This window comes from Aquarana catesbeiana, linkage group LG07 (genome assembly GCF_042186555.1).
Source record: "Aquarana catesbeiana isolate 2022-GZ linkage group LG07, ASM4218655v1, whole genome shotgun sequence".
Lineage (NCBI taxonomy): Eukaryota > Metazoa > Chordata > Amphibia > Anura > Ranidae > Aquarana > Aquarana catesbeiana.
Genome location: NC_133330.1, coordinates 91,097,513 through 91,123,199, shown reverse-complemented (window position 1 = coordinate 91,123,199; position 25,687 = coordinate 91,097,513). Strand labels below are relative to the sequence as shown.

The window sequence follows — 25,687 nt, the reverse complement described above, 5'->3', positions numbered from 1 at the left end:
CCCTCGCTGTATATTCTTTACCTCACATGAAGTCCGGCAACCATCCGGAGAAAAGACGCCGGTCGTCAGCTGTTCATCAGCTGTTCATTCCTTGCAGACACTCGTATTCAAGAAGCGCGCGGCTCCTAGGTGACGTGCTGACGTCACATTTCTGACACGTTTCACCAGCCAACAGACGCTGATTTCTTCAAAGAGTCACACAGATATGAATGGGTATGATTGGAAATCATGGGGTATGATTTGTCATGTGACTCTGTTGTCCAAAATCACAGGACAAGTCGCACAAGTGTGAAAGGGGCCTAAGTCTCCTCCTGCTCCTTCATTCACTTCTGGAGTAAAACGCCTACACCTCCAGCACTTGTTTTTCAGGCCTCCCACCAGGTCTGGGCAAAGGATCCTGCTGCCAAATACCCAGAAAAGACTTCAGCATACAGGGTCACCCCTTTGCCCCTGTCTTCAGTGGGGGTTCATTTGTTAATCCTTGCAAATCATGAGTAGCTTGTCGTTCAGGCGCAAAGAGTGATATTTTGGGATTACAGAATTAACCCTTGCCCCTTGATCCCCTTTCAGTTTGTCACCTTCAAACTTCCTATGGTACGGCACTGATTAGCAGACCTACCTCACCACTTTTGCTTCTCCCAGACTATGACTCTTCTGTCTTGCCCCTGAATCCCAAATTTTCCCCAGGGTGCTGGCTCCAATTTTTGCCCTGGTGCTTTGTTATGGCTCACATTTTTTTTTGTCCAACCCCCTTTAGGCAGCAGTATAGCCTGTGGGTAAAGACTCAATGGACTCCAAGAAAATTATTTTACATTACAAGAGAGGTCTCAATTACTTTAAGTTAAATAATGTTTGTGAATATGCCATTTATGGAAGCCAAAGACCACACTAAGATGCCTCTGTAAGTGTGGCCCTGTTTTTATGTATGGCAGTAAAACATTAAAGCAGAGCTCCACCCAAAAGGGAAAGTTCCACTTTAAGGGCTTGTACCCCGCTCCTCTCAAAGAATTGGCACTTTTGAGGAGCTGGGGGAGGAGTGAGTACCTAATTTGACAGGTACTCTCTCCCACTTTCGCTCTGGCCCCCTAGGCAATTGGAAGTAGAGGTTCTTCTCCTTCCTTCCCCCCGCAGTCTTCTGAGACACGTGACAGGTCCCAGAAGACTTTGGGACCATTCACAATGAGCAATGCTGCTCACACATGCGCAGTGTGCACCCAGCTGTGAAGCTGCAAGCTGTTACAGCTGGGTGCCCACAGTTAAGATGCCAGCACCGAGGAAAGAAGACAGCAGGTGAAACTGGCTGGGGTGAGCACACTGCTGGTTCGTGAGTGGCTGTTTTTTAAAAGTAAGCAGATAAAGATCTTTAAAGCTGCTGATTCTAAAAAAAATTCACAGGAGACTGGGCAACCACTTTAAGATGTACTGTATATAGCAAAGATTAAACTGAGAGCAAGCTCACTCTAAATGTTGAAGCCTTTTGGTTTTGTTCATTTTACAGCCACCCAAAGAGGTGAATTTTGAAAAAAAAAAAAACGATTTTAAACATTGAAGACCTTCGAACCAATCTTTAAATTTCTGCTTTTTAAAAAGGTACCATTTAAAAGCAGCATCACAAGAGTCATACAGGTAAAAAAACTGCAGATGAAAAAGGCTGAAAGTTACTTATATATCCGTTCTCTGCCTATGTATGCTTTTCCAGTACAGTTATAATACTGTGTATATGTGATATCACCTTTTTGCCAAAACATAATTATTTTTTCCTGGCTAAAGCACTTCATATTTTCTTTTGTCTTTCCAGACCAAACCATGATTCCAGAAGATACCATCAAAACATCATCTACTCGAGAAGAGCTGCTTGACCACATTAAAGTACAGTATATACTAAACTCCATAATTCTTCCTCTACCTCTCAAACAACTTTATATTTTATTATGCTTTTACGTTGTTTAGTCTCATTCTCTTTGACTTAATGTGTATCGATGTAACACGGCCCCCTTGAAGACTGCTTGGCTCTACCTGTTCATTTGCATCACCATGACCCTGTGAACATTCCAGCCCATCTGACACTCTGGGTTCAGACATCTTTTACAGCACCTTTAAATGACACATCACACACGTCAAATATGTTTATATTATCTCAGCTTTTACTGGAGTAAGCAATGTGGTATTTATATACAAAGGAGGGTAATTGGTTAAGCGAGTTCTGGATAACAGCCCAGACTTGGGAGAATAATTTGCCGACAAGACAGCTTAGGAACGGTTCAACAGCACAAGAATATAATTTACATATATGTACAATGAAGTACCACGTGGAGCATGACCTGTAAGGACAGTAAAGGGTTAGCTATCTAAGGCAGATAGTCACACTAAAGGGGAACCCCAGGCCGGCCTATTCAACCTTTATAGCCTAATGAGAGATCAGACAGAATAGAGATAGAATAGGGCCCTTTAAATGGTAACAACAGCAATGTCCAAGATGCAGGCCTGATAGTCTTCACCGGCAGTTGGAGCTCATTAGATTATATGTAATAAGGCACAGTGATGTGATAGCAAGCCGAATGGCTTAAACAGGCTAGTAGTACTCCTTGAAGTGGTTTTAGGTAAAGGTGTCTCTTTTAAAAAATGTCTGTTCCACTCGCTGCCACACCCAGAGAAGAACGTGACAGAGTTTTCAAAGGCGGTAGCCCTCACAGAGACAAAAATTATTTAACTGATGATTCTGAACTCAGCTTAAGGAATTTAAAATGTTGTTTGAAAAGAAAAGAAAACATTTATGAAAAAGCTAGTAAAAACAGACAATTATGCAACAGTAAAATAAACATGATTAGAATTAAAAATTACTCAGTAAAGTTCAACTGCTTTTGGTTCCCTGCAAAAGTCCAATATGATATATCAAAGTCATTGGCTCTAAAAAAAAAAAAAAAAAAATAGCCTTAGCATTTCCTCAAAGTGTCTATGGTAAGTGAGTAGTGCTGACTTTTCTGATCCTAGAAGAGACCTGCACTTACAGAAATAACAGAACCAATTGAACACTCCGAGGGGTGTGCTGAAGGGTTGTATTATGTCCCAGCATATCCTCCCTCAATGCCAATTATCCATCCAACATACATTATAATTGAACAGAATTACATTATGATTCATTAGAGACAAAATATGATAGATGGATTTATTGCATAGAAGATCTAATGTGATCTATTTGCCTCCTGCACCTTATATTATAGGCATATTTGTTTTCTTATATTTCTATTTTTATAAATGTAATTTTATCCCAGTAGGAATTATGGATCAGTTTGAGAGCTTGAGATACTGAAGTTCTGTTTTAGTAAAATAAGACCAGATTTACAGATGTGTTTTGCTTTACGACTGGTTTGCAACAGCCATTAAAGTGGTTGTAAACCCTGTACTGCCACTTTTACCTACAGGTAAGCCTATATTACCTTACCTGTAGGTACCATGAATATCTCCTAAACTTGCACCGTTTAGGAGATATTCACTGTATCCGCATGTGCAGATGTCACCGGCACATGCTCACTGAAGAAAGGACTAGCTCGTGCTGTTTCTTCAGTAGCTGTGTTGTGACCAATGGTTCCTGTGTGACGTCATCATGGCTTCGACCAATCACGAACCCGGAAATAACCCTGGGAGACATGTCGCCAGCCACAGCGGTATACGGGGACCTCTGCAACAGCTTCAATCCAAGGTAAGTATTTCATAATGAGCTAGTATGCGATGCATACTAGCTCATTATGCCTTTGTCTTCTTCCTTTTTTTGAGAGAGAGTTCACAACCACTTTAAGGAGTTTTTGCTAATAGATGGTTTGGACATCCTGCTTGCTTCTAGCTGGATTTTTATGATACTGCTAAATTCCCTCTAGCTAATCTGCTTTGAGTTAATGTGTCTTGAACTGGACTGTAATGTGTTACCTCCCGAGAATGCCTATCCAAGACAGGAGATCATTTTCATTTTTAGACTTCGAAAACTGAAACATGAAAAAACTGAAACTGGAGAAATAAGAGTGGCACTGTGTGCGATATGACTTCCCCATTCCCTTTGCACAGTTTGAGGTCATCAGACATCAACAGAAAGTTATCTGCTCAGTAGATTTCCGACAAATGCCCTGGGCCCACTGGTGCTGTGGCACCAGAGCTGTGTCAATTTCTAGCCTTCATTAGCCTGAGGGAAACAGGCTCTTACTCTTAAACTGTTCACATTGCAGAACATCTAAATGATGTAAGCAGCTGTAACAGCCACAGGACCCTATTGTTTTATATTAATTGTAAACTCTTATATCTCATAACACATTCATTTGTTCAATTCAGTGTTCAATATGTAATGAAATTGGTAGTTGTGTTATTTTTCAGTAAGCCTAAAAAAGCAGTAAGCCAAAAAAAAAAATGGGGAGAAATTCTATTTTATTCTGTACAAATTGTTATGTAACCAAGCAACTTTTTAAAAAAAGTTGCTGTGGCTGGTAGGGCTGTTTTCAGTTGCTAGCGGGCTCATTTTATTTATTACATGTATTTATATACCACTAACAATTTATGCAGTGCTTTACATATACTGTACATTCATATCAGTCCCTGCCCTCAAGGAGATTACAATCTAGGGTCCCTATCTAACATATTAGAGCCAACTTAAACAAGAGACAATTAACATGTCTTTGGAGTGTGGGAGGAAACCCTTGCAAGCACATGGAGAACATGCAAACTCCATGCAAGTGGTGTAGTGGTTGGAAATCAAACCAATGGCCCTAGTGCTACCAAACAGAAATGCTAACCACTAAGTATTGGGAAATTACTCTTACCAGTAGGATTTGTGAAACTACAAGTCACAGCTTAATCACACATATGCACGTGCGCTCTCTCTCTCTCGCCATTTGTTGGGAGAGGCAGGAAAAACATTGATGTATTTCATATGTAGCAAGGGCCCCGACACCTAGAGGCCTAATGGCGACCTCCAGAGTCAGGGAGAGCTGACATCCTTCTTTGTAGATTGGGTTACTAGGCATAGTGGGTGTAATGCAAGATAGAATGATTGGGCACCAGTCACTTTTTGAATGAGAACAAAAGAGATTTATTTATTGTCAAAAAACTGGGGGAGAAAGGGTTAGGGCCTGAACACCCTTAGGCAGATGCAATAGCAATTGGCAGACTTCGAAACAAAATAGGCAGACAGCTATACAGGTTGAGGGCCTTTAAGCTGGTTGCAGCACTGTATTTGTAGAACTGCTGTCTCCTATGGCAACTGAACTTGTAGGTTGACTTCAACACAGATCTGTACACAAACCAGACTTGGTATCCCCGTTGTGTAGGATCTGGCCTCCATCTCACAGCCTCCCACTGTAGCATTCCTCACTGAGCTCCCAGTCTTCTCACCCGACCTTCAGATCCCAGCTGCCACTGGATCCCCTGAGCTCTTCCACAGCTAATCTGCTGTACACTCCAAGCATCCCCCACACTACCTGCTGGGTCCCTTCCTTGGCTCTCAGCTAACCAGCTGAATCCTCTTCAAATGTTACCCATGCTCACCCACTGGGTCCCTGACTTGAACTCTGAAGCTTTCCCAACTTGTTCAATGTCCCTTAGTGAAAAAGGCTGCTCTGGTACTTCTTCAGACTTCACAAACCTGGCCTCTGATAACAGGAGTAGTTGTCCCTTACCGTCGACAGTGTCCCCTTTATCTCTGACCCCTGGTTCTCACTTGCCTCTGGTAACAGGAGTGGTCGTCCCATGTGGCATCTGCTTCTCCTTCACCTCTGGCAACACTGGGTTCACCATCCAGCTGAAGCGCTGCAATGATCAGGCTCCCCTCAGGCTGAGCCTCTACACACATGGCTAGGCCTCAGGCTTAGGTCTAACTTTCAGCTGCTGCTTCACATACAGCCCCCAGGCCTCAGCCTGTGGCTAAAAGAACACTGGTCACCTGACTCTTTCTCCTTAAATAGACTCTCCCAGCACGCTTAGCCACAAATATGATTGGCTAAGAAATTACGTCTTTTCACAACCTGAACTCACTGTGGTCTTGTCATTCTAATCCCAAAGACAGCATTGCCACCTATTGACAGAAGAGAGAAATGCACCAGGTTCAGGCTTTAGGACAAAAAATCAGTGGATACAACTACCAATTAGCCAAGTTAATGACCACCTAGCATAACTAAATTTGTTAGCAACCCTGCTTAATACCAGGGTGCTACACATACATTGATTGTTTCCCCAGAAGACCTCAGATCCCGGTGACCAACCTGATATACAGATTTTCTTTTCTTTTTTCTTTTTACTCTGAATGAGCTCCCTCCTGCCATCTTCCCATCTAGAAAGATGAACATGTCATCAAATGGTGGCAGCACCTGCATAGAGCAGCACTGCCAACAGGAGTCCTAATGAGACAAGAGCCCTAAAATTAATCAATGTCGAAGGCGAGTTTGTACACTTTCGAGCACTTTTCTCCCTTTGAATCCTACAGAATTGATCCCTGAAAGTATAGTTCTGATATACAAAATTTTCATGTAACACCTAACCAGACAAAACTACATACAATGGTTTCATTGCTTCCTTTGATGGGGAGGAAATTATATCACTTCTCACTTTGAAACATGTGTAACATGACATAAAATCTACAGTGAAAGGAGATTTTGATAATAAATATAAATAAAGATAAATGTGCAAAACATTTGATAGTTATCTAAAAAAGTCCCATCAAGTGAAACATCAATAGGATATCATAGTGACTCCAAATCACCAGCAGAAAAAACAAAAAACAAGTCCAACCACCAGGAATGGAAGGGGTTACTCCTTACCAGATGGCCATGACCCCCCACCACAGAGGATCACAGCAAGCAGAAATCCTTGTAAGCCAGAAAATGGGAACTGCCAGCGGCGTCCACCAGAGGTCATCTCATCATCAGCCACACCAACGAACCCATGGCAAAGGTACCATAAAATATATAAAGGGAGCTCACATAGTGTAAAACCGACAAGATTTATTTGAATTTAAAATACAAAATGCACACTTACAAAGCGTGATGAATAAAACAGCCTTAGGTCTGGCTCCTTGGCCACAGGAGCTCTGACAAACCCGTCCTGCTGGAATACGACTTGCTTGGGGGTGACGTCAGCGCGTCGTCTGGCTCCGCCCTACGCGTTTCGTGACATCATCACGTCTTCCAGGGGCACAGGCGGCGCGCTGCGTCACCTCCCTTAAATAATCCCAAAGCTAAACCATGCCTCGCTATGGATCGCTACACGCTGTGGGTCACCAAACCGCCACAAACACTTCCGGCATCCGGATGCGCTCCACAGCACAAGCGATCAGCAGAGGTTGTCTGTTTTTAGCAATCCATACGGACCAATACATGTTTATGGGAATCATATACATTTAAACAGCATGTCCATACATAAGTATTATGCAAATGCACACCATACCCAATGCATATATAGAGCTGGACATGAAATGAATAGAGTAAAATGAACCATTCTTACATTTCTTAGCAATGGTAAACTTCTAGTTAGTAACAAAAAGCTCCAAGTTTAGTGATTTAAACTAATCAGATATGGAACCCAGCGAGACCTATATGAAAACCAAAAAAGGACTATTAAAAGAGGAGTTAAGGATATATATACCTATATTCCTCCATCCTTACATCTAGGTCTAAACTTTAGAGACCGGAAATGCTATAATTAATGAATAGTAGTCTTCAATCTAACTCTCCCACATGGGTACAACAGCGCCATCTGGTGATTGAGTCTTAAAGGCCCATTGGGAGACATGCATCGTTTAGTGAGCAATCAAATGTTGTGATCAAATTGGGGTGGCATCTGGTAGATGGGTCGGAGCTAGGGGGAAAGGAGTCCCCAAAGGGACTTCTATCCAGATGCTCTATAAAAAAATATAATATATATTCCTCACCACTTTAAACTTAGGTGTTACAAAAACCAGAAGTGGAGTAATTTGTTGATTGTGGTCTCCAACCAACAATCCCCACCGCTACTCAGTAGCGCCATCTAGTGGATGTATCAAAAAACGCTGCAAACACCTATGTTGTGGACTAGATCGCCAAGATGTCTCCATCAAATGTAAAACAACATCCAATGGATGTTATGGGGATCACAGAAAAATATATAACACTCAAAATATAAAAAATAAACAAAAAATAAATTATTCAGAATAAAATTTGACTAGTACAGGTCATAAATATGCTGTCCCATATTGTGTGGAAGCCGGGTATACGGTTGGTCACAGCCGATGTGACCTCACTTTATACCATCATACCCCATGACTTAGGGTTTGAGGCAGTAGATATGTACCTGACCAGAGATTCCGATCTTGTTCCATCCCAAAGGAACTTCATCATGGAGCTGCTCATGGCCATCATGGCCATCTGGTAAGGAGTAACCCCTTCCATTCCTGGTGGTGGACCCTCCCTTGTTGTCACGGATTAACATTAATCATCACTTGGACTTGTTTTTTGTTTTTTCTGCTGGTGATTTGGAGTCACTATGATATCCTATTGATGTTTCACTTGATGGGACTTTTTTAGATCACTATCAAATGTTTTGCACATTTATCTTTATTTATATTTATTATCAAAATCTCCTTTCACTGTAGATTTTATGTCATGTTACACAGGTATTAGCGCAATTCCTTATTTTTTCCCTATGTTTATCTACAATTGATGTTTATTGTGGGGATTGCAGCTTTTCACATGAATTGAATATTCACTTGGTTTATAGCGCAGTTTTTTCTAATCTTCTTCACTTTGAAACATGTTTGGCCCCTTTCACACGTGCAGACAGTATGTCCGTATTTCATCCATCCGTTTTCGGATGAAATACGGACATACATGCATCCCTATGGGATAGCGGGTGTCAGCGGATGAACATGGATCCGTCCCGTGTGAAAGGACCCTTACTTGAATGCTTACATGTACATGCTGCTTGGTCACTGAGTTCGGAAATCTGGGAAGTGGGGAGGTAGTTACACGTGCTTAAAAAAACTGGACAAGCAATATTTTAAATAAACACCACAGCTTCTTCTTTAGGCATAATGGAGTCATATGTGTGGATTGCTATGGCTGTGGGTCTGGTGGGACCCTCAAACCATTGACTGGGGTAAATGGATTCTATGGCCCATAAGGTTAATGTATTCCTGGTCACAAGTATGTCTTGCCCCCTGAAACCTTCAGTCCAAGAGCAGCTGTATATCAGTACCCCCTATAGTTACATAATAGAACAACACCTTTCCAGACCTGAGATGACAAAGGTTGATATTTGCATATCAGAATACTGCAGTATTAGGTGAGGAACTTAGCATGCGGGATACTGGATAAAACTGTTGTTCAATTTGTCAAGCAATTTAACCTATTCAGCCTGGCCGTATTGTTATTTTATAATTTACATTAATTGCACACGGGTAACCACTTTGACATATGATTGGTTGCCCTGGAAATACCCGTTGTTGCCACTTGCTTTATGTGTGAATGAGTCCTGATACTACAAAATTGTACTGCCCCTTCTTATTTTACTTTCACACTTTAAGTAGTTGCGAATTTTCATTAAACAGCAAAATAAACAGTAGCACTAAATACATTTAATGAAAATTAAAATACCAATTTAATCTTGTAGTTCCAAGACTGCAATATTATACTGTATTCTATTTATTACTACACTCTTGTTCACTTATACCCTGTTATATATTGGCCTAGTTTTTTATTTATTTATTTTTTTACATTCTTTCTTGACCTTGCTTGCAGAACTTACAAAATGAAATAACGGAAATAGTGGCAGAAATAGACGATTTTGAACGTCTGGAAATAAGGTGAGTAGGCATTACTAAGTTGAATTTGATTATATCTGTAGTATATTTACAGATTATTAACATCTGCTTTCATTTTTCAGTCGTAAAACACAGAGGGAGAATGAATTGCTCAGTGCTAACAGGAAATTTAACATGGATCCAGAGAAAGTGAGTGAAAGAAATAGGACACTTGACTTGATAGTTTATAGTAGATCTACATTGTGTATTGCCTTCTGATTATTTTTTGTAATGAAATACTTTGTAAACCCAAAACACCAGATTGCTATAGTCAGATACATTTTGCAAGTATTGATGTTTGGCAATGTGTTTTTACCCCACCATATGACATATTATGTTGAAATGAGCTATTAGGCTGGAAGGAGACCAAGCAGAGGTTGGCCAAAGCGTTTGTAAGAGCACAGGAGAGAGCATCTCTGATGCATACCACCTCATTGGAATCCTTGAAAGTTGTAAGAGGCCAGCAGGTGATTGAAGCCCTACCAGCTCATCCACTGTCCTTCTAGTCCTTACCTGTGTGTGAATCTCTATTTAAAGACAGTCCATTTTACGTATCACAAAGTTAAAGCCTTTCATTTACTATATGAGTGTCAATGGTGATTGATAGTGTCATTGCTAAACAATCCTTTTGAACATGCTAGTTCTCTGGCCTTCAGCCTGATGCTTTTGCTTCAGTGCTTTCTGAGCTCCTGACCTAAAACAGATATAGAAATATGAATATTTCAGGTCTATGATTCAAATGTGCTTATGTCAGACACAGCCAGCAAATTAGAATTTCCAAAAGGAGGCCAGCAATGGCAGCTCCATACTTATCTCATGAAAGAGTCACTTTAGGTTATCAATACTAGGGGATGGGGCGGGGGGAAAGGAACTGGAAGACTATACCAGAGCAATACCCTTTGGACATAGGGGTTGATTTACTAAAGGCAAATCCACTTTGCACTACAAGTGCACTGAAAGTGTAAGTGCAGTCGCTGTAGATTGCTGTAGATCTGAGGGGAAGCTCTGAAATGAGGTGAAGCTCTGCGGATTTTATCATCCAATCATGTGCAAGCTAAAATGCTGTTTTTTATTTTCCTTGCATGTACCCCTAGGATCTATAGTGACTTTACTTCCAAGTGCACTTCCAGTACACTTTCAACGTGCACTTGTAGTGCAAAGTGGATTTGCCTTTAGTAAATAACCCCCATAGTGTCATAATGGTCATAACTGTGACCACCAGGGGCGGACTGACCATTCGGCCCTCAGGCACTGCCCGAGGGCCCCATGCCACTAAGGGGCCCCATCAGGGTTGCCAGCCTCAATAAAACCAGGGACAGTATGTAAAAATCTGTGTTTTTTTTTTTTTAAATCCCAAGATTATAACTTCCCCGCCTCTCCAGTACCTTTTCAGTGTGTGTGTGTGTATTCTGTGTGTGTATACTGTGTGTGAATATTGTGTGTCTGTGTGTTTATACTGTATGTGTGTGTGTGTATACTGTGTGGCCCCATAATCTATTGCCTGGGGGCCCCATAATCTCCTATTGCCTGGGGGCCCCATAATCTCATATTGCCCGGGGGCCCCATAATCTTCTCCTATTGCCCGGGGGCCCCATAATCTACTATTGCCCGGGGGCCCCATGAGTTGTCAGTCCACCCCTGGTGACCACTGCACCTCATGTTTTCATGTTCCTTATCAAATAAAAGTATTGTTTTTTGATGGAACATTACATTATGAATGCCATGGGGCACGTTTTTATAACTGCCAACAAATATTGATATAAAATGAAATGCTAGAGAGAGTCGCAGTGTTCTAAAAATCTTTCATTACTTATGGTTTTTTTTTTTTCTGAAAACCCAGACAATGAACACTCCACATCCCTAAAAATTTTTATTTTTAATTCTTCTTAAATTCCTTATAATTTACATACTAGATTCCACAAATTCTCATTGCTAGATGCAATTTTACCAGTTGCTCAGTTTAGACCACATACCTCATAGCCGTACATATCTAAAGAGCTAAACTTAAAACATATAATCCCCATCTGATGTAACTCATCCTTTCCCAGAGTTTGGCCATTATTTAAGTAAACCACATAAACTCTTGTTATCATCATTATGCTGTATCCATATGTAAATGCAAACCGTGGTTGTTTTCTTTCTGCTTTAATTCCAGCACAAAGTAGCACACTGCTTTGCATTTTTTCGTAGCACTAATTGTGGTAAAAGCTTCTGCTTTTTCTGATTGTGCCCTGGGGCAATGTCTACTTTTCAGTGAAAGGATGGCGATGAAGTCATTGTCAAGGCTAAAGTTGTTTAGATTAAGCAAGCATAAGCAAAAAGTCTTGTGCAATGTATGATTTACTTCTACAATGATGGAAGTGTATCCATTTCAAACCACCCAAAACAGGGATCCTTGATTCTTTGTTTAGCAGCAATCATAGCCTTAAGAGATTGTATATCCTTCAACATTCAGATTTTCTGAGCAAATGAAGGTCACACTGATTCTGCTAAGCATAAGCAGGTATATTTTTATGTGGCATGTTCCGAGGAGGAGCACTTAGAACAAAATTCCGTGCCTATAGCGCCTGGTGCCCCTGATGTCCCACAATGTGCAGGCTGCTGGATTCTGTAGAAATCTTCACTACAGGGCTTTGCTGGGGAAGCATGCATTTAATGTCCCATGTATCAAGAAAGTTGACCACCATTGTTGTTCAGAGCACAGTAGACGAGGCAAATTCCCCTTACTTTAAGGAGAATAAAAAATAAATAATTGTACATACGCCTTAAACAGCTATTATTTTTGTATATTTGCTACAGAATGTTGTATTTTTTTTCTGGAGTTCTCGTTTAAGCAGCTTTAGATATTATTGGTATCATAAAGTATTTGCATAATGTCATAGTATGGTACTGCATGTAAAATATTTTCATCTATTGCTTAATAAATCATTTTACGCAAATGTTGTACCTCATTTAAACTCCCATGGAATATGTTTTTAGTTCTTTGTATAGTATGGTAATAATTATTTCTTTCGTTAATCAATTGATAATTCAGGGAATTCAGTTGCTGATCAGCAGGAAATTTCTGGAAAGAGACGCGGAACATATTGCCAGCTTCCTATATAAAGGCGCAGGACTTAGCAAGACTGCAATTGGGGAGTACCTTGGTCAAAGGTGAGAAATGAAGACAATGAAAATAATATGATTTACATACACTGAAGATTTTGTCATTATAAGTAATGGACTTGACATGCCCTTATTGTGCTGTTTATCTGTAGCAAATCAGTTTTAGATTTACCTGTAGATAAATGACCTATTTATGTGCCACCTCCCATTTTCAAGATTGACTCACACTTGTTCTGATTTAAAAAAAATTGAATAAAATAACTGTCATATTGGGAGAAATTGTGAACATTGATTTTTCACCTAAAGTGACACTACATAATATCCTTATTCCCCAAAAATATTCCATGCACATCCACTATTTAATGGCTCTGTAATCTGTTTTTCACAAAATTGTCTCTTACTGTGTTTGTATGCCTCCTTGTAATGTCCTTTGTGAGCCCTAGAGATGCTCCTTTTACCTCTCATTGCTGTTTGATTTGAATGAGCAGTGCACATTTGTTGTGGACATGTAAATTGCTCTATGCACACGCCGAATCGCATACTCCATAGTCCATAGTCCACAGTCCATTTCAGGAGCAAGCAAGAGGGAATGGCTACGTTCCTAAGCAGAGTGGGACCACGGAGAACAAATGTAGCTACCCTCTAACAGGAACTCGAATCACAGCAGCAAAAAAAAACAAAAAACAAACAATTATAAATAAATAAATAATGCTCTTAGCTTGTTGGCTTTACCACTTTAAGATAATGATGAAGCAGAGAATAATTTGCTAGTGAATTCATTTTACAAAAAAAGACAACCTGTGTTCATTTCAACTCTCAATCAGATGTAAGGGGAGATTACATTTTTATTTTATTAGAAGTAAAAATAGCAGAAATAGTATATAATTCCTCCTGAGCTTAAATAAACACAGATTTCTTTTTAACTAGTCTCCCTGCAATACTTATCGCCTTTCCAGTCCTGCCCCCAATAATTGTTTTTCACCACTAGATGTCCTCAGTCTTCCTGGCTGAATGACAGCTTGCCCCATTCAATCCAGAATACTGAGCACATACTGTGAGTGCATGGCATCATAGACTTGCTCCCTGAAGAGGTTTCACTACAGTGCTTGGACACACAGTGTAATTGTGTAGAGAGCAGTGCTCTCTGCATTCCTGACCAATACCCAGAACCAGAGAAAAGGTAAATAAAGTCATATGGGAATGGAAAGTACCTAAAAGAACAGCAAGAGATACACACTGAGGGGGAGGGAATCCAGGAGCCCAGAGTTGGGCTTTTATTTGTTAATAGTAGAACATCTTAAGCAAATAATAATGCTGGAACAAATTAGGTTCTCCTTCTTGTATCCTTTTTTCAGAGAATCATGTAGAGCATAAAAACAACAAACACGTATTCTTTTTGACCACACATAAACACTCATACAGAGAAAAATGGAATAAACCATCTGGTACACACTGCATCTCTATACAATTCTTCTGCAAGTGGGAAACAATAAAAAGCAACATGCTTATTCCTTGACCCCTAAGCCAGCCATAAATGGTTTAAATCTCAGCTGGTTCAGCAAGAGCCGGACAGGATTTAAAGATGTATGGGCAGGCTGAATGTACACAAGTTGATCAATCGATCAACGTAGGTACAACCAGCCTGCTGGATTTTCCATGCGATTATTGCAAGCGGCTGTTATAGCTGCTAGCAATAATCATTGTCCTCTCCCCGGCAGGGGGTGGGTGAAACACAATGGCTAGGCAGGAGGGATTCCCTTGTCAACACTGTTTGTGTTGATGGGGGAATCCAGTGAATTTCTTTCCTGCAACCTGCAGGAAAGAAATTTGCTCAGTTTATGGCCGGCCTTACTTCCTAAACTCTTTATTGGAGTATATCCATCCAAAACTGATAACGTTATGGGTGGATGCTGAGGGTCTAAACCAGGGGTCTCTAAACATTCTAAACAAAGGACCAGTTCCATCCAAAACTGATAACGTTATGGGTGGATGCTGAGGGTCTAAACCAGGGGTCTCTAAACATTCTAAACAAAGGACCAGTTTACTGTACTTCAGACTTTAGAGGGGCCAGACTGTGGCCAGTGGGAATAAAAATGCCCTGGCATCAATAGGAGTAAACAATGCCTATTGTTGGCTTTAGTGGGAGGAATAGTGCCCCCCATTGTTGGTATAAGTGGGAGGAATAGTGCCCCATTGATGATGTAAATAGGAGGAATCGTACCCCATCATTGGTGACAGTTGGAGGAATGGTGCCCCGAGGGCCCGATAAAGATGACTAAGGACTTCATCTGGCCTCTGGACCACAGTTTGGAGACCATGGGTCTAAACCTAATCCTTTGCCTTCTCATGTCTTTCACAGACTCATTCCATTAGATCTTTCAAATGTAGTTTACAGCATTTTTCTTCTTTGAAATTAAATAAAGTATCTGGACAGAAAATCACCATGCTAAAGTTAAAGTGCTAACTGCTAATGCTCTTTATGATCTTGGGGGGATGATACCTACCAAAGTTAGATCGCTATTTTTGATAGCAGCACCGAGTTCCTGGCTTTATGATAGTTTAACTGCTAAGCCACTGCACTGTCCCATAAGTGTATGTAGGTGCTGTGTTAAAAAAAATATTGTGTATATCTAAAAAAATATAGTGTTCAGTTTATCTTTGTTTATAAATGGAAAGTTATTTTGATGTACTAACTGATTACAGGAATTACTGTAACAAGTCTTATGCAAATTGTCTAACTTATTTGACTGACCCTTTGTGCATCTGACATAATTCACAATACAATATTATATTTTTATACTGCTGTAATAATATAATAAAAGAAAAGGAACTTCCTGTAATCGCTTTTAAAGATATATGACAGAGCGTCTGTCCTGTGAAAACACAGTTTTTTAGATGTGCCATTGTGTATTTTTTCCTCTTACTCTTATTTTTCCTCTCGTACACCCCCCATCCCATTTCCTTCCTCACAATTCTCTCTTTTGTTCTATCTCTCCAGGGATTCTCTAAATATTCAGGTTTTACAGGCATTTGTGAGATGCCATGACCTTAACCAACTCGGATTAGTGGAGGCTCTGAGGTGAGAAATATGTCACAGGTATAAAGTGTCTTGCTGTCTGTCATAATATATAGTCTGAGCTCAGGATCTGATAGTGGATTATGAAGAAACATGTTTATTAAAGTTTATGTCAGAGCTAATTTTAAAAAACTTGCCCATTTCCCGTGATTGAATAATAAAAATAAAAATAAACAAAATATTTAAAAAATTGCTGTGCAAAAAAATTAGCAAAAAATAGCTGTTGAACTGCAAGAAATCCTTATTCTCTGCCCAGTTTGCTTGTGCTTGACTACAAAACACCTCACCCTTTCCTCATTTCCATAATATACAGGGGAGTTAATACAGAGGCTTTTCTGCACTGAAATCCCAACTAGCCTTGTCATTGAACATGCTCTAGAGGTGGAGAGGGAGTTTTGGGTAATGCCCGGGCCTACACTTTAAAAAGTCCAGTGATAACCTTTTTATTTTTTAATTAGGAAAGTTCATTCAAACATTGCACAGGAAATTTAGACACACATCTAATGTACTGAAAATATTTAAAGGTTAAGTCTTTTGATTATGTTTGATGCTTAAAGAAGAGCCTAACTATAACTATTCTTGAAAATGCCCTACCCCATCTATCTTGCCTAGCCCGTAAAAAAGAAAAAACGTTATACTTACCTATTTTCAATCTGCTGTGGCCCAGTCATGTGATCCCACAGCTCTGGTTTTCCTGTGTCAGTGAGCGGCTGCTGCAGGGGAGAGGAGGGAGCGCCAACAACGGCTGGGCCATGGGAACCTATGGGTGATGTCACGGCTCCTGCAATTCACAGTAGTTGTCGAGAGCTACCTTACACAGAGCTGCAGGACCATGTGACTGGACCAGAGAGGATTGAAAACAAGTAAGTACACAGATCTTTTTTATATAAGGTAGGCAGAATATGTAGGAGGAGAGGGCAAGAAACATTTGTAAGAATAGTTTTAACTAGGGCTTTCTTCCACTTTAAAGCAAATCTCTTGGCCAGAGTAAAAGAAAATAGCAATTACTTACAGGCAGTGGCGACTGGTGGTATATTTTTTTTTGGGGGGGGCAAACGGTTGGTTCACAGGCAACCCTCCAGTCGGTCAGTTGCTAGCCAGCCCTGCACTTACCCCATCTAGGTCGTGGGCAGAGCTTCCCCTGGGCGGCGGACATGGGTGGCGGGCATGGGCGGCGTCTTCTCCTCCTGGTGCTTCACAGTGGCTTCCCCTGTGTATCCTCCCTCCTCCTCCTCAGTGGCCAATAGGATCGCTACTCCTCTCAGCCAATCAGGTGACGGGTCTCAGGACCCGCTTCCTGATTGGCCGGGAGGAGAATCAGGAAGAAAATAGCTAATATTCATTCGCTATTGTCACACAACTGGGTGGGCTTGGGACCAGTGCTCTGCGCGCCGAGCCCACCTTTTTTTTGAAGCCTATTAGAGCCTGTGGCTCTAATCATGTGCTTCTAAAAAAAAAACCCCATTGGAATCCGTTCGTCCAGTGCTCCGCATGTAGATTAGGGGGCCGACGCATGGATTGGGGGGGCGCCCCTGAGCCCCTAATGGATGGGCCGCCACTGCTTACAGGTATGGAAGGGCATGTGACTTACTAAATGTGATAACATTGGTCCAGTTAGCCATGTTACATTGATAGCCCTATGTAAGCTTACGACACTGATGACTAATGCCCATGGCCTTGCTTTTCCAAAAAAAGGAAGATTAAGATCTGGTGTGACCCCTCTGACACCTCCATCCCTAATAGTGCACAAAAAAACAAGAAAAATAGCCCTGGCACTTTAAATGAGGTGAGAGAGGTTTAGCCAATGTCCACAGCGAACACTGAGACAAAATCAATTTATTCATTTCAAAATGTTATGTAACGGAGCGGTAACAACAATGATTGTGAGTTACCAGGCATAATAGCCAATTTGCATCTGGGCACCCCCTTTTGATGGTGGATGTCTTTTGAACGCCCATGCGTCACCGCCCGTACATGACGCTGGGGGCGTAGCCTTCGGGCTCTTGTGGGTATATCTGGACGTTCAGCACGGCTGGGATTCTGATTCACAACTTGACGATTGGATAGAGCGGTCACATCTCTAAGAACAAACTGACAACCATTGGATGTTTTTCACTCCATTGAGACATTTTCCAGACACAATTTTAAGGGGCTAAGTGGAAACCGCAGTGAGAAATACCCCTATCCAGACCGTGCTGATCCCCCGGATGTTCCCCTAGTGTGGCCTTTGTTTGGTTCCGCCTCCTCAGCTCCCGAGCTGGATGCATTACACTGCTGCCATCTTGATATCCAGCGTTTTATCTCAGACTTCGATACAACATTCATGCATCCGCCCCTGAAGAAGCGAGCAGGGTCTCGCGAAATGCATAGGGCTTTATTGATGCTTGTTTTATGCCGGTACATGCTGGGTATTATTGATGTCTGCATTATGTTCACATACTTCCCTGTCCACATGTATGTACACTTTATCTTCTTATTCTGTATGTGTATTTACTGACCCAGCAACTTTCAAGTTTTATTGTTGCTCATTGATGTATAACATTTGTAATAAATCTTTGTATATTTACGTTCATCTGTGTTGTATACATTGGCTATTATGCCTGGTAACTCACAATCATTGTTTTTACCGCTCCGTTACATAACATTTTGAAATGAATAAATTGATTTTGTCTCAGTGTTCGCTGTGGACATTGGCTAAACCTCTCTCACCTCATTTAAAGTCCCTGGGCTATTTTTCTTGTTTTTTTATGGCCTTGTTTTTGATCCCAGTGGCTGAACATTGCAGTGGGAGAGAAGAGAAACTGGCCTGTGCTGGTAAAAAGGACTGCATTAAGATGAACATGTTGCTTTTTTCCATATGAGCAAAGCACAGGTTTTCTTTAAGGCAAAAAAGTCACCTCTGCAAAAGAAAAAGTCCAAATCAAATGCCCAAATTAAGTATAGTGATAGATGGGATGGTGCTGCAGTTATGGTATAGACACAGTTTAAGTTATTTACCAAGAAAACAATATGCTGTGCATGGATGCCCTTAATTGGATAAAAGTCAATAATAGAAACAGTAAAAAATATATATTTTTGCCTGTTTTGGACACTAAAGGAAACATACAATGGTTTTGTGTGCATTTTTTTTCTAAATATGGCCAGGACTACACAAAAATCAGGTAAACTTGAAATATTGTGTATGAATGTTTTCTGTTTTCATGTGCAGCCTCTTCCTCACTGACTTTAGCTTTTCTATTGGAAAGCTTATTGTTTACAGAGCTCAACAGCTCAAGTTTACAGTCACACACACTACTTAATCAGTAAAAATATTGTCAGCGTATTAACTACCAACGACAAAATGTTTGCACATGCAAGAACACGGAGGAGAATTTAAAAATTTAAAACAACTACAAAGATAAAATGGGTGCAGTCAAAATGGAAAAATAAATGAGATGTATTATCTGGTATACTGTATATGTAAAGGCATCAGCTACAAAAAAAAAAAAAAAATCTTTCAAAAGAAAAAAGAATAGTCCTTTTTAACACAGTAGATTTTTCTTTAATTCCTATTGGTATATTGGTATCTTAACTGATTTTTTTTTTTTAATGCTTAGCAATAAACTGTTAAAGTAAAGTAATCAACAATTTCAACTAACTTTCCTCCTTTATATTATTCATAGAAGATTCCTGGGAAGTTTCAGGCTGCCCGGAGAGGCTCAGAAAATTGATCGAATAATGGAGGCATTCTCAGCTCATTACTGCCAGTGTAACCCAGGGACCTTACAGTCTACAGGTAATCACAAGTATCCTATCAGCACATCAAACAATTTAGTTTCAAAATATCAGCAAAATATTTGACAGTATATAAACTACTAACATTAACTTCAGAGTATACTGTATAAATATAGGAATTCACAGAAAAGTGACGATTTAAACATTCAATGGGATAATACTGTCTACTGTTATTGTAATGACTATTAGTCTTGGTTCATGTGCAAGAGACTGGAAAAAAAGTGCATTTTACTTTAGTGCAGTGGATTGTAAAAACTACACCTTTAAAATACTGTAATATATATATACAGTATATACAATCAATACATATGTGTATTTTAGATATCATAGTCTCTGTCATTTTCATGTACTTCTTCCATCTGAAGTACCTGGTTGATCCTGCCAGTCACTAATATTCCTTGTTCTTAATTGACCACCCACATAAAGCACAGAAGCTGATCTGTGTTAATGTGGTGAGTTTTTTGGCTGGCCATTCAGAGTTACAGGACACTGTGCAGACACACAGCATGCCTGCACTGGGTCGTTTGTTCAGCCACCTCCCCCAACCAACCACAATCACACCCCCCCCCCAAGTACAGCCTGCATCTTGCCTCAGGTTGAAAAGAATATGGAATGCAGGCACACAGTGGGGAGGATTTACTAAAGATAAAAGTGCAGTTGCACTCATTTTCCCCAGTGCATAGTAATGATTTCCATCATCCAATCGTCCAAGCAAAAATGCTGTCTTTTTTTATTAACCTTGCAGCTGATTGAGAATTTTTTACAAAGTGAAGCTTCACCGCATTCACTAAGCTATAGGGAAAATATGTGCAACTGCACATAGAAAGCGCACAGTCTATTTAGTACATCAACCCCAGTGTGTCTCCATAGTGTCCTCTAACCCTGCTCCCACCTTCAGGAAGAAGAGATGCATGGACACATGGCATGATTTTTTTAACCATGTGAAAAAGGTAAAGCCTAGTACACATGATCAGAAAATTGGATAAAAAATCTGCTTTCAAAATGATCATAAGATAATCTGATTGTTAATAAACAGCTTTCAAGAGAATCGATCATGACAGTTCATGCAAAATTATCCGAAGGGACAAATATTTTTCTTGTACAATAGAAGAATGTACAATATTTGTTTAATCAGTACAGTATTCGGCTGAAACAAATTGGAAGACCAAGACCATGCCTGCTCAGAAATTACAGAATACATTACAATACAATACAACACTTTACATCACTTCCAAAGTTGTATTCTGTCCTATGAGAATTTTCATAACTTAAGTAACCTCTTCATTTTCAAAATGAGACTAGCATGCAAAAAAAAAAAAGGACAATCATTTGTCCGATATTTTCATTGTGTGTACAAGGCTTAAGAAAGATAACTTCTGAAACTAAGCAAAAGTTATGATCCCTGCATGGGTATAACTGTATTGCAAAGTCCCTACGACATTAAATGGTCCTATAATTGAATTTACATTAAATCATTTTCACTGTATTTTTCTGCCTCCTTGTAAAGTCCTTTGTGAGCTTTTGAACCTCTCCTTTTCCCCCTCACTTCCATTTTATTTGGAACAAGTGGTGCACGCTAGTTGTGGTTATCTGTACTGCTCTATGCATACAACAAATCCCATAGTTCATAACCCATAGTCCCTAATCCATCTCGGAGAGAGCAAGAAGAGGGTGACTACATCCCTACAAAGTACATAGAGTGGGGCAATGAGAACGAACATAGCCACCCTCTAGTCCAGGCATCACTCAATGGGGGACCGTGGTTCGGATCCGGACCCATTCACCCATCCTGACTGCAGCAGTCACATCATTTAGGAGGCTTTTCTTATCCCAGCCGTAGCTGCTGTCATCCTCACAGAGCCGACAGCGGGAGGCAGGACACTTCTGGAGGGAGGCAGGAGCTGCCCAAGGCTGAGGACAGTAATGTGGGAGAGCTGAGTACTGTAATGGGGGAGCTACGGACAGTAATGTGGGGGGGGGGGGGCGAGGACAGTAATGTGGGGGGGGGGGCGAGGACAGTAATGTGGGAGAGCTGAGTACTGTAATGGGGGAGCTAAGGACAGTAATGTGGGGGGGGGGAGGACAGTAATGTGGGGGGGCAAGGACAGTAATGTGGGGGGGGGGCGAGGACAGTAATGTGGGAGAGCTGAGTACTGTAATGGGGGAGCTAAGGACAGTAATGTGGGGGGGGGCGAGGACAGTAATGTGGGGGGGGGGCGAGGACAGTAATGTGGGGGGGGGGCGAGGACAGTAATGTGGGAGAGCTGAGTACTGTAATGGGGGAGTTAAGGACAGTAATGTGGGGGGGGGGCGAGGACAGTAATGTGGGAGAGCTGAGTACTGTAATGGGGGAGTTAAGGACAGTAATGTGGGGGGGGGCGAGGACAGTAATGTGGGAGAGCTGAGTACTGTAATGAGGGAGCTAAGGACAGTAATGTGGGGGGGGGCTGAGGACAGTAATGTGGGGGGGGCTAAGGACAGTACTGTTGGAGAGGGTTGATGTCAAGAGGGTATGAGAACACTATTGTGAAAGGGGTGTAGGGAGGGGATGTAAAGGAGGGCTGAGGACACACTGCTGTGAAGGTGGGATCTTAATGTGAAGGAGAGGGAACTGTGATGTGCAGTGGGGACTGCAGACACTGATGTAAGGATAGAACTGTGATATGGAGCTTGGTTCATTCATTTTAATGGGCTGCACTACCCATGAGAAATGAGGAGAAAGACCCTGCATAGTGCTACAGGACAATGCGGTTTGGCACGCGCATGTGCTAAAGTACAGGATGTTACTCTGCAGTTTGGGAACATGAGCAATTTTCCCAGAGATGGGAACACCTAAGAGGAGAGGGGGTTGTGATGTGAAGGATCTGAGTCATAGCACAAACATGGAATTCGGCCCTCTGTTGGAAGCAAATTTTACTAACTGGACCTCTGTGAATTTTAATTCAAAACCCCTGCTCTAGTGAATCACATTACATTCCTACTGTAAGCTGCCCAGGCACTAGGTGCAAGTGAATATCTTATCAGTTATCACAAAGCACCTAAATGATTTCCCACAACAGGCTTCACACAAGTCCTCTTCCTCTCTCGTCTCTGGAGCCAAGGCTCAAAATCGATACCGCTGAAAGCGTAACAAAGAATCAGCTATTTCATTAAATTGACCAGGGATATGGTGAGCTCTAAATAATACATTATATTTCAAACATAACAAAACAAGCTGATGCAGTAAAGTCACAACTGGGATTAAGAATGGCAATAGGGAGTTAATTACTGAGACCACAGCAGTGTTATCAGAATAAAAACAAATTGCTTTATTCCTGACCTCCATAGTACAGCACAGCACGCCACAGTGCTACAGATATCAACAAATGGAACAGGTCTAATGCCCCGTACACACGGTCGGATTTTCCGATGGAAAATGTCCGATCGGAGCGTGTTGTTGGAAATTCCGACCACGTGTAGGCTCCATCGGATATTTTCCATCGGATTTTCCGACACACAAAGTTTGAGAGCAGGCTATAAAATTTTCCGACAACAAAATCCGTTGTCGGAAATTCTGATTGTGTGTACACAAATCCGACGGACAAAGTGCCACGCATGCTCAGAATAAATAAAGAGATGAAAGCTATTGGCCACTGCCCCGTTTATAGTTCCGACGTACGTGTTTTACGTCACCGCGTTTAGAACGATCGGATTTTCCGACAACTTTGTGTGACCGTGTGTATGCAAGACAAGTTTGAGCCAACATGCGTCGGAAAAAATCCTAGGATTTTGTTGTCGGAATGTCCGAACAAAGTCTGACCGTGTGTACGGGGCATAAGAAGGCCCAATTCCTTATAAGATAGGAGGACATCCAATGTGTTGCCCATTCTGCCAACGACTGGAAAAATAAGCTCCAAAACCTTCCCCTCCAGCTGCATCTGTGTACAGTTCCAATTAAGAATTGGCCTAAACAGAAGCCAGCCAATAAGATCTTCCATCAAAACACCCAGGGAATTGCATAATTCTGTTTTCTGACTAGAATTCAAACAAATAAAGTAATGTGGCTCTGATATTACAGTTTTATCCAGGGATAATCTGCAAAAGGTGCATCCTACAGGCAACACCCTATGCAAAGTTCTAATTTCCTAAAAGCAATTGAACCTGACAAAGTGTAATTTTTTTTTAGCTCCCAGAGCAAAATTAATAATCTCCAAAGGCCTGCCAAGTTAGTTTGCAGCAAAGTAGAAACTGAATCAATCTCAAGAAAAGTAATCACTGTGCAAGGGCTTTCAGTCTTCTCATCCACAAGTAGAACTCCAAAACTTGGAAAAACTGAATTAAGATGTCACAACAGCTGCCTACAAAGGTCAGAATCTAGGGGACTCCTAGGAAAAAATCAAGATAATGGGTGATGGTTGATATGCCTGATCACTCCTTTACTACACAATCCAGGAACAACTGCCCAACCCATTGGGAGGCACCTATTGACAAAACAGCTCCCATCGTACTTACAACTGAATAGATGTAGACTGTTCGGGTGCACTGGAAGCAACCAAAACGCCAAATCCAATTTTGCATAAGAGCGCCTGGACCAGCTTCCCTAACCAGGTCACTTGCAAAATTAAAGGTTGTGTACCTGAAGGGCAGGAAGAAGGTTTGGAAGAGTGCTGAAAAAGCGAAGGTGCAGAACAGGAATCTGTGCTGAAAACAGAGTTCCTATGCAAATTAAGACTCAAAGTATGGGACAATAACTGTAAAGCAATTTAATGAGGCACAACATAATAAAGGGTTTGCATGTATGGGGGCAGATGTAAAAGGAAAGGGGTAGATAATTGTTCAACCATGGTCCCTAAAACATGCAAAGACAATGAAGAAGTGCTGCCCACAGAAGATCTCAGAAGGGCCAGATTCCACTCCTAAACACCTCATTGACTGACTGACTGGCCTAGCAATGCCCCCATCAGCTCCAGACCGCACAGACTGTCTATCATGATGGTGATCACCCGCTCTCACTGCCTGCAGCAGACTTCTATTCTTCTATTCTGCCTGCATGAACTGATGCAGCTAATGGAGCTGATTGAGCTACATCCCATTAGCCTCGCCCATCCTTTCAGCCCCCTGCTGAATTATCTCCAGCAAGTGAGTTATATCAGACCTTTTTTTTTTTGGAGTTTTATAGAGCAGAGAAAAAAAGGACTTTTCTTTTGCTGCTCCAAAGGGCAGACTACGGTGACATCACTTACCTCCAGCAGGATCACTATTATGACTTCTCTCTCCCAGCACTCTCTATTGGACCATAGGTCTGTGCTTTTCCTGCCCACACACAAACAAAACACAGTGTGATCCTGTACTGAGAAGTTTGTAACAGCCACCAATCAGATTCAACACTGCCTAGAAATTTTAATATTGGTGATGAAGGAAGCAGTGAATGAAAGGAAGTCATACAGCACAGGTTTCAGGGAGTAGTTCCTACAGCCCTCCTAATGGCTCCTTATGGAGTTGTGTGTGCTTATTCTGCAGGAGATTACACATAACTACGAGTAATATATAGCATATTGAGTGCATTTGCTCTATTTAGCTTAGTTGCAGCGTTTACTGGATTTAATTACTAGCTCATAGATTGCTTTGCTTAGTGTCCGGAATTGCTTTTTAAGACCTTTTGTGTACGAATGAAAACATTTCTAGGCATGTGATGGGAGGGCTTAACCTTTCTCAGACTCCGAGAAAAGGAAAAGTCCTCCCTTGCAGTGGGGCTGTACCCACACTGCAGGGGATAACTGCTCATCTCCAGGGTACAGGAAAAGCTCTTTTATTTACCTGATCCTCCACTTCCTGGGCAAAGAAAGCTTCCCTATACTCTAGCAGTGGACTTTCCCTTGGCATCCTCATGTCCAATGCAGGGCTATGAGCATGACATCAAAGACCTTAGATCCCTGAAGAAT

At 41.3% G+C, this 25,687-nt stretch overlaps 1 protein-coding gene and 1 non-coding gene across 2 annotated transcripts in view; one reads left to right on the top strand and one right to left on the bottom strand.

The window, feature by feature from the left end:
- Positions 1-25,687, top strand: part of CYTH4 (cytohesin 4) — a 138,714-nt gene that overhangs the window by 44,449 nt on the left and 68,578 nt on the right. The window contains exons 2-7 of the mRNA XM_073592477.1: positions 1,799-1,869; positions 9,750-9,814; positions 9,895-9,961; positions 12,846-12,964; positions 15,915-15,995; positions 19,655-19,767. Coding sequence (XP_073448578.1) covers positions 1,799-1,869; positions 9,750-9,814; positions 9,895-9,961; positions 12,846-12,964; positions 15,915-15,995; positions 19,655-19,767 — 516 coding nt within the window. The remainder of the gene's footprint in view (positions 1-1,798; positions 1,870-9,749; positions 9,815-9,894; positions 9,962-12,845; positions 12,965-15,914; positions 15,996-19,654; positions 19,768-25,687) is intronic.
- LOC141104008 (small nucleolar RNA U3) lies at positions 6,274-6,488 on the bottom strand. Its single transcript, XR_012235404.1, has one exon. It is a non-coding gene; the product is annotated as a small nucleolar RNA U3 (small nucleolar RNA).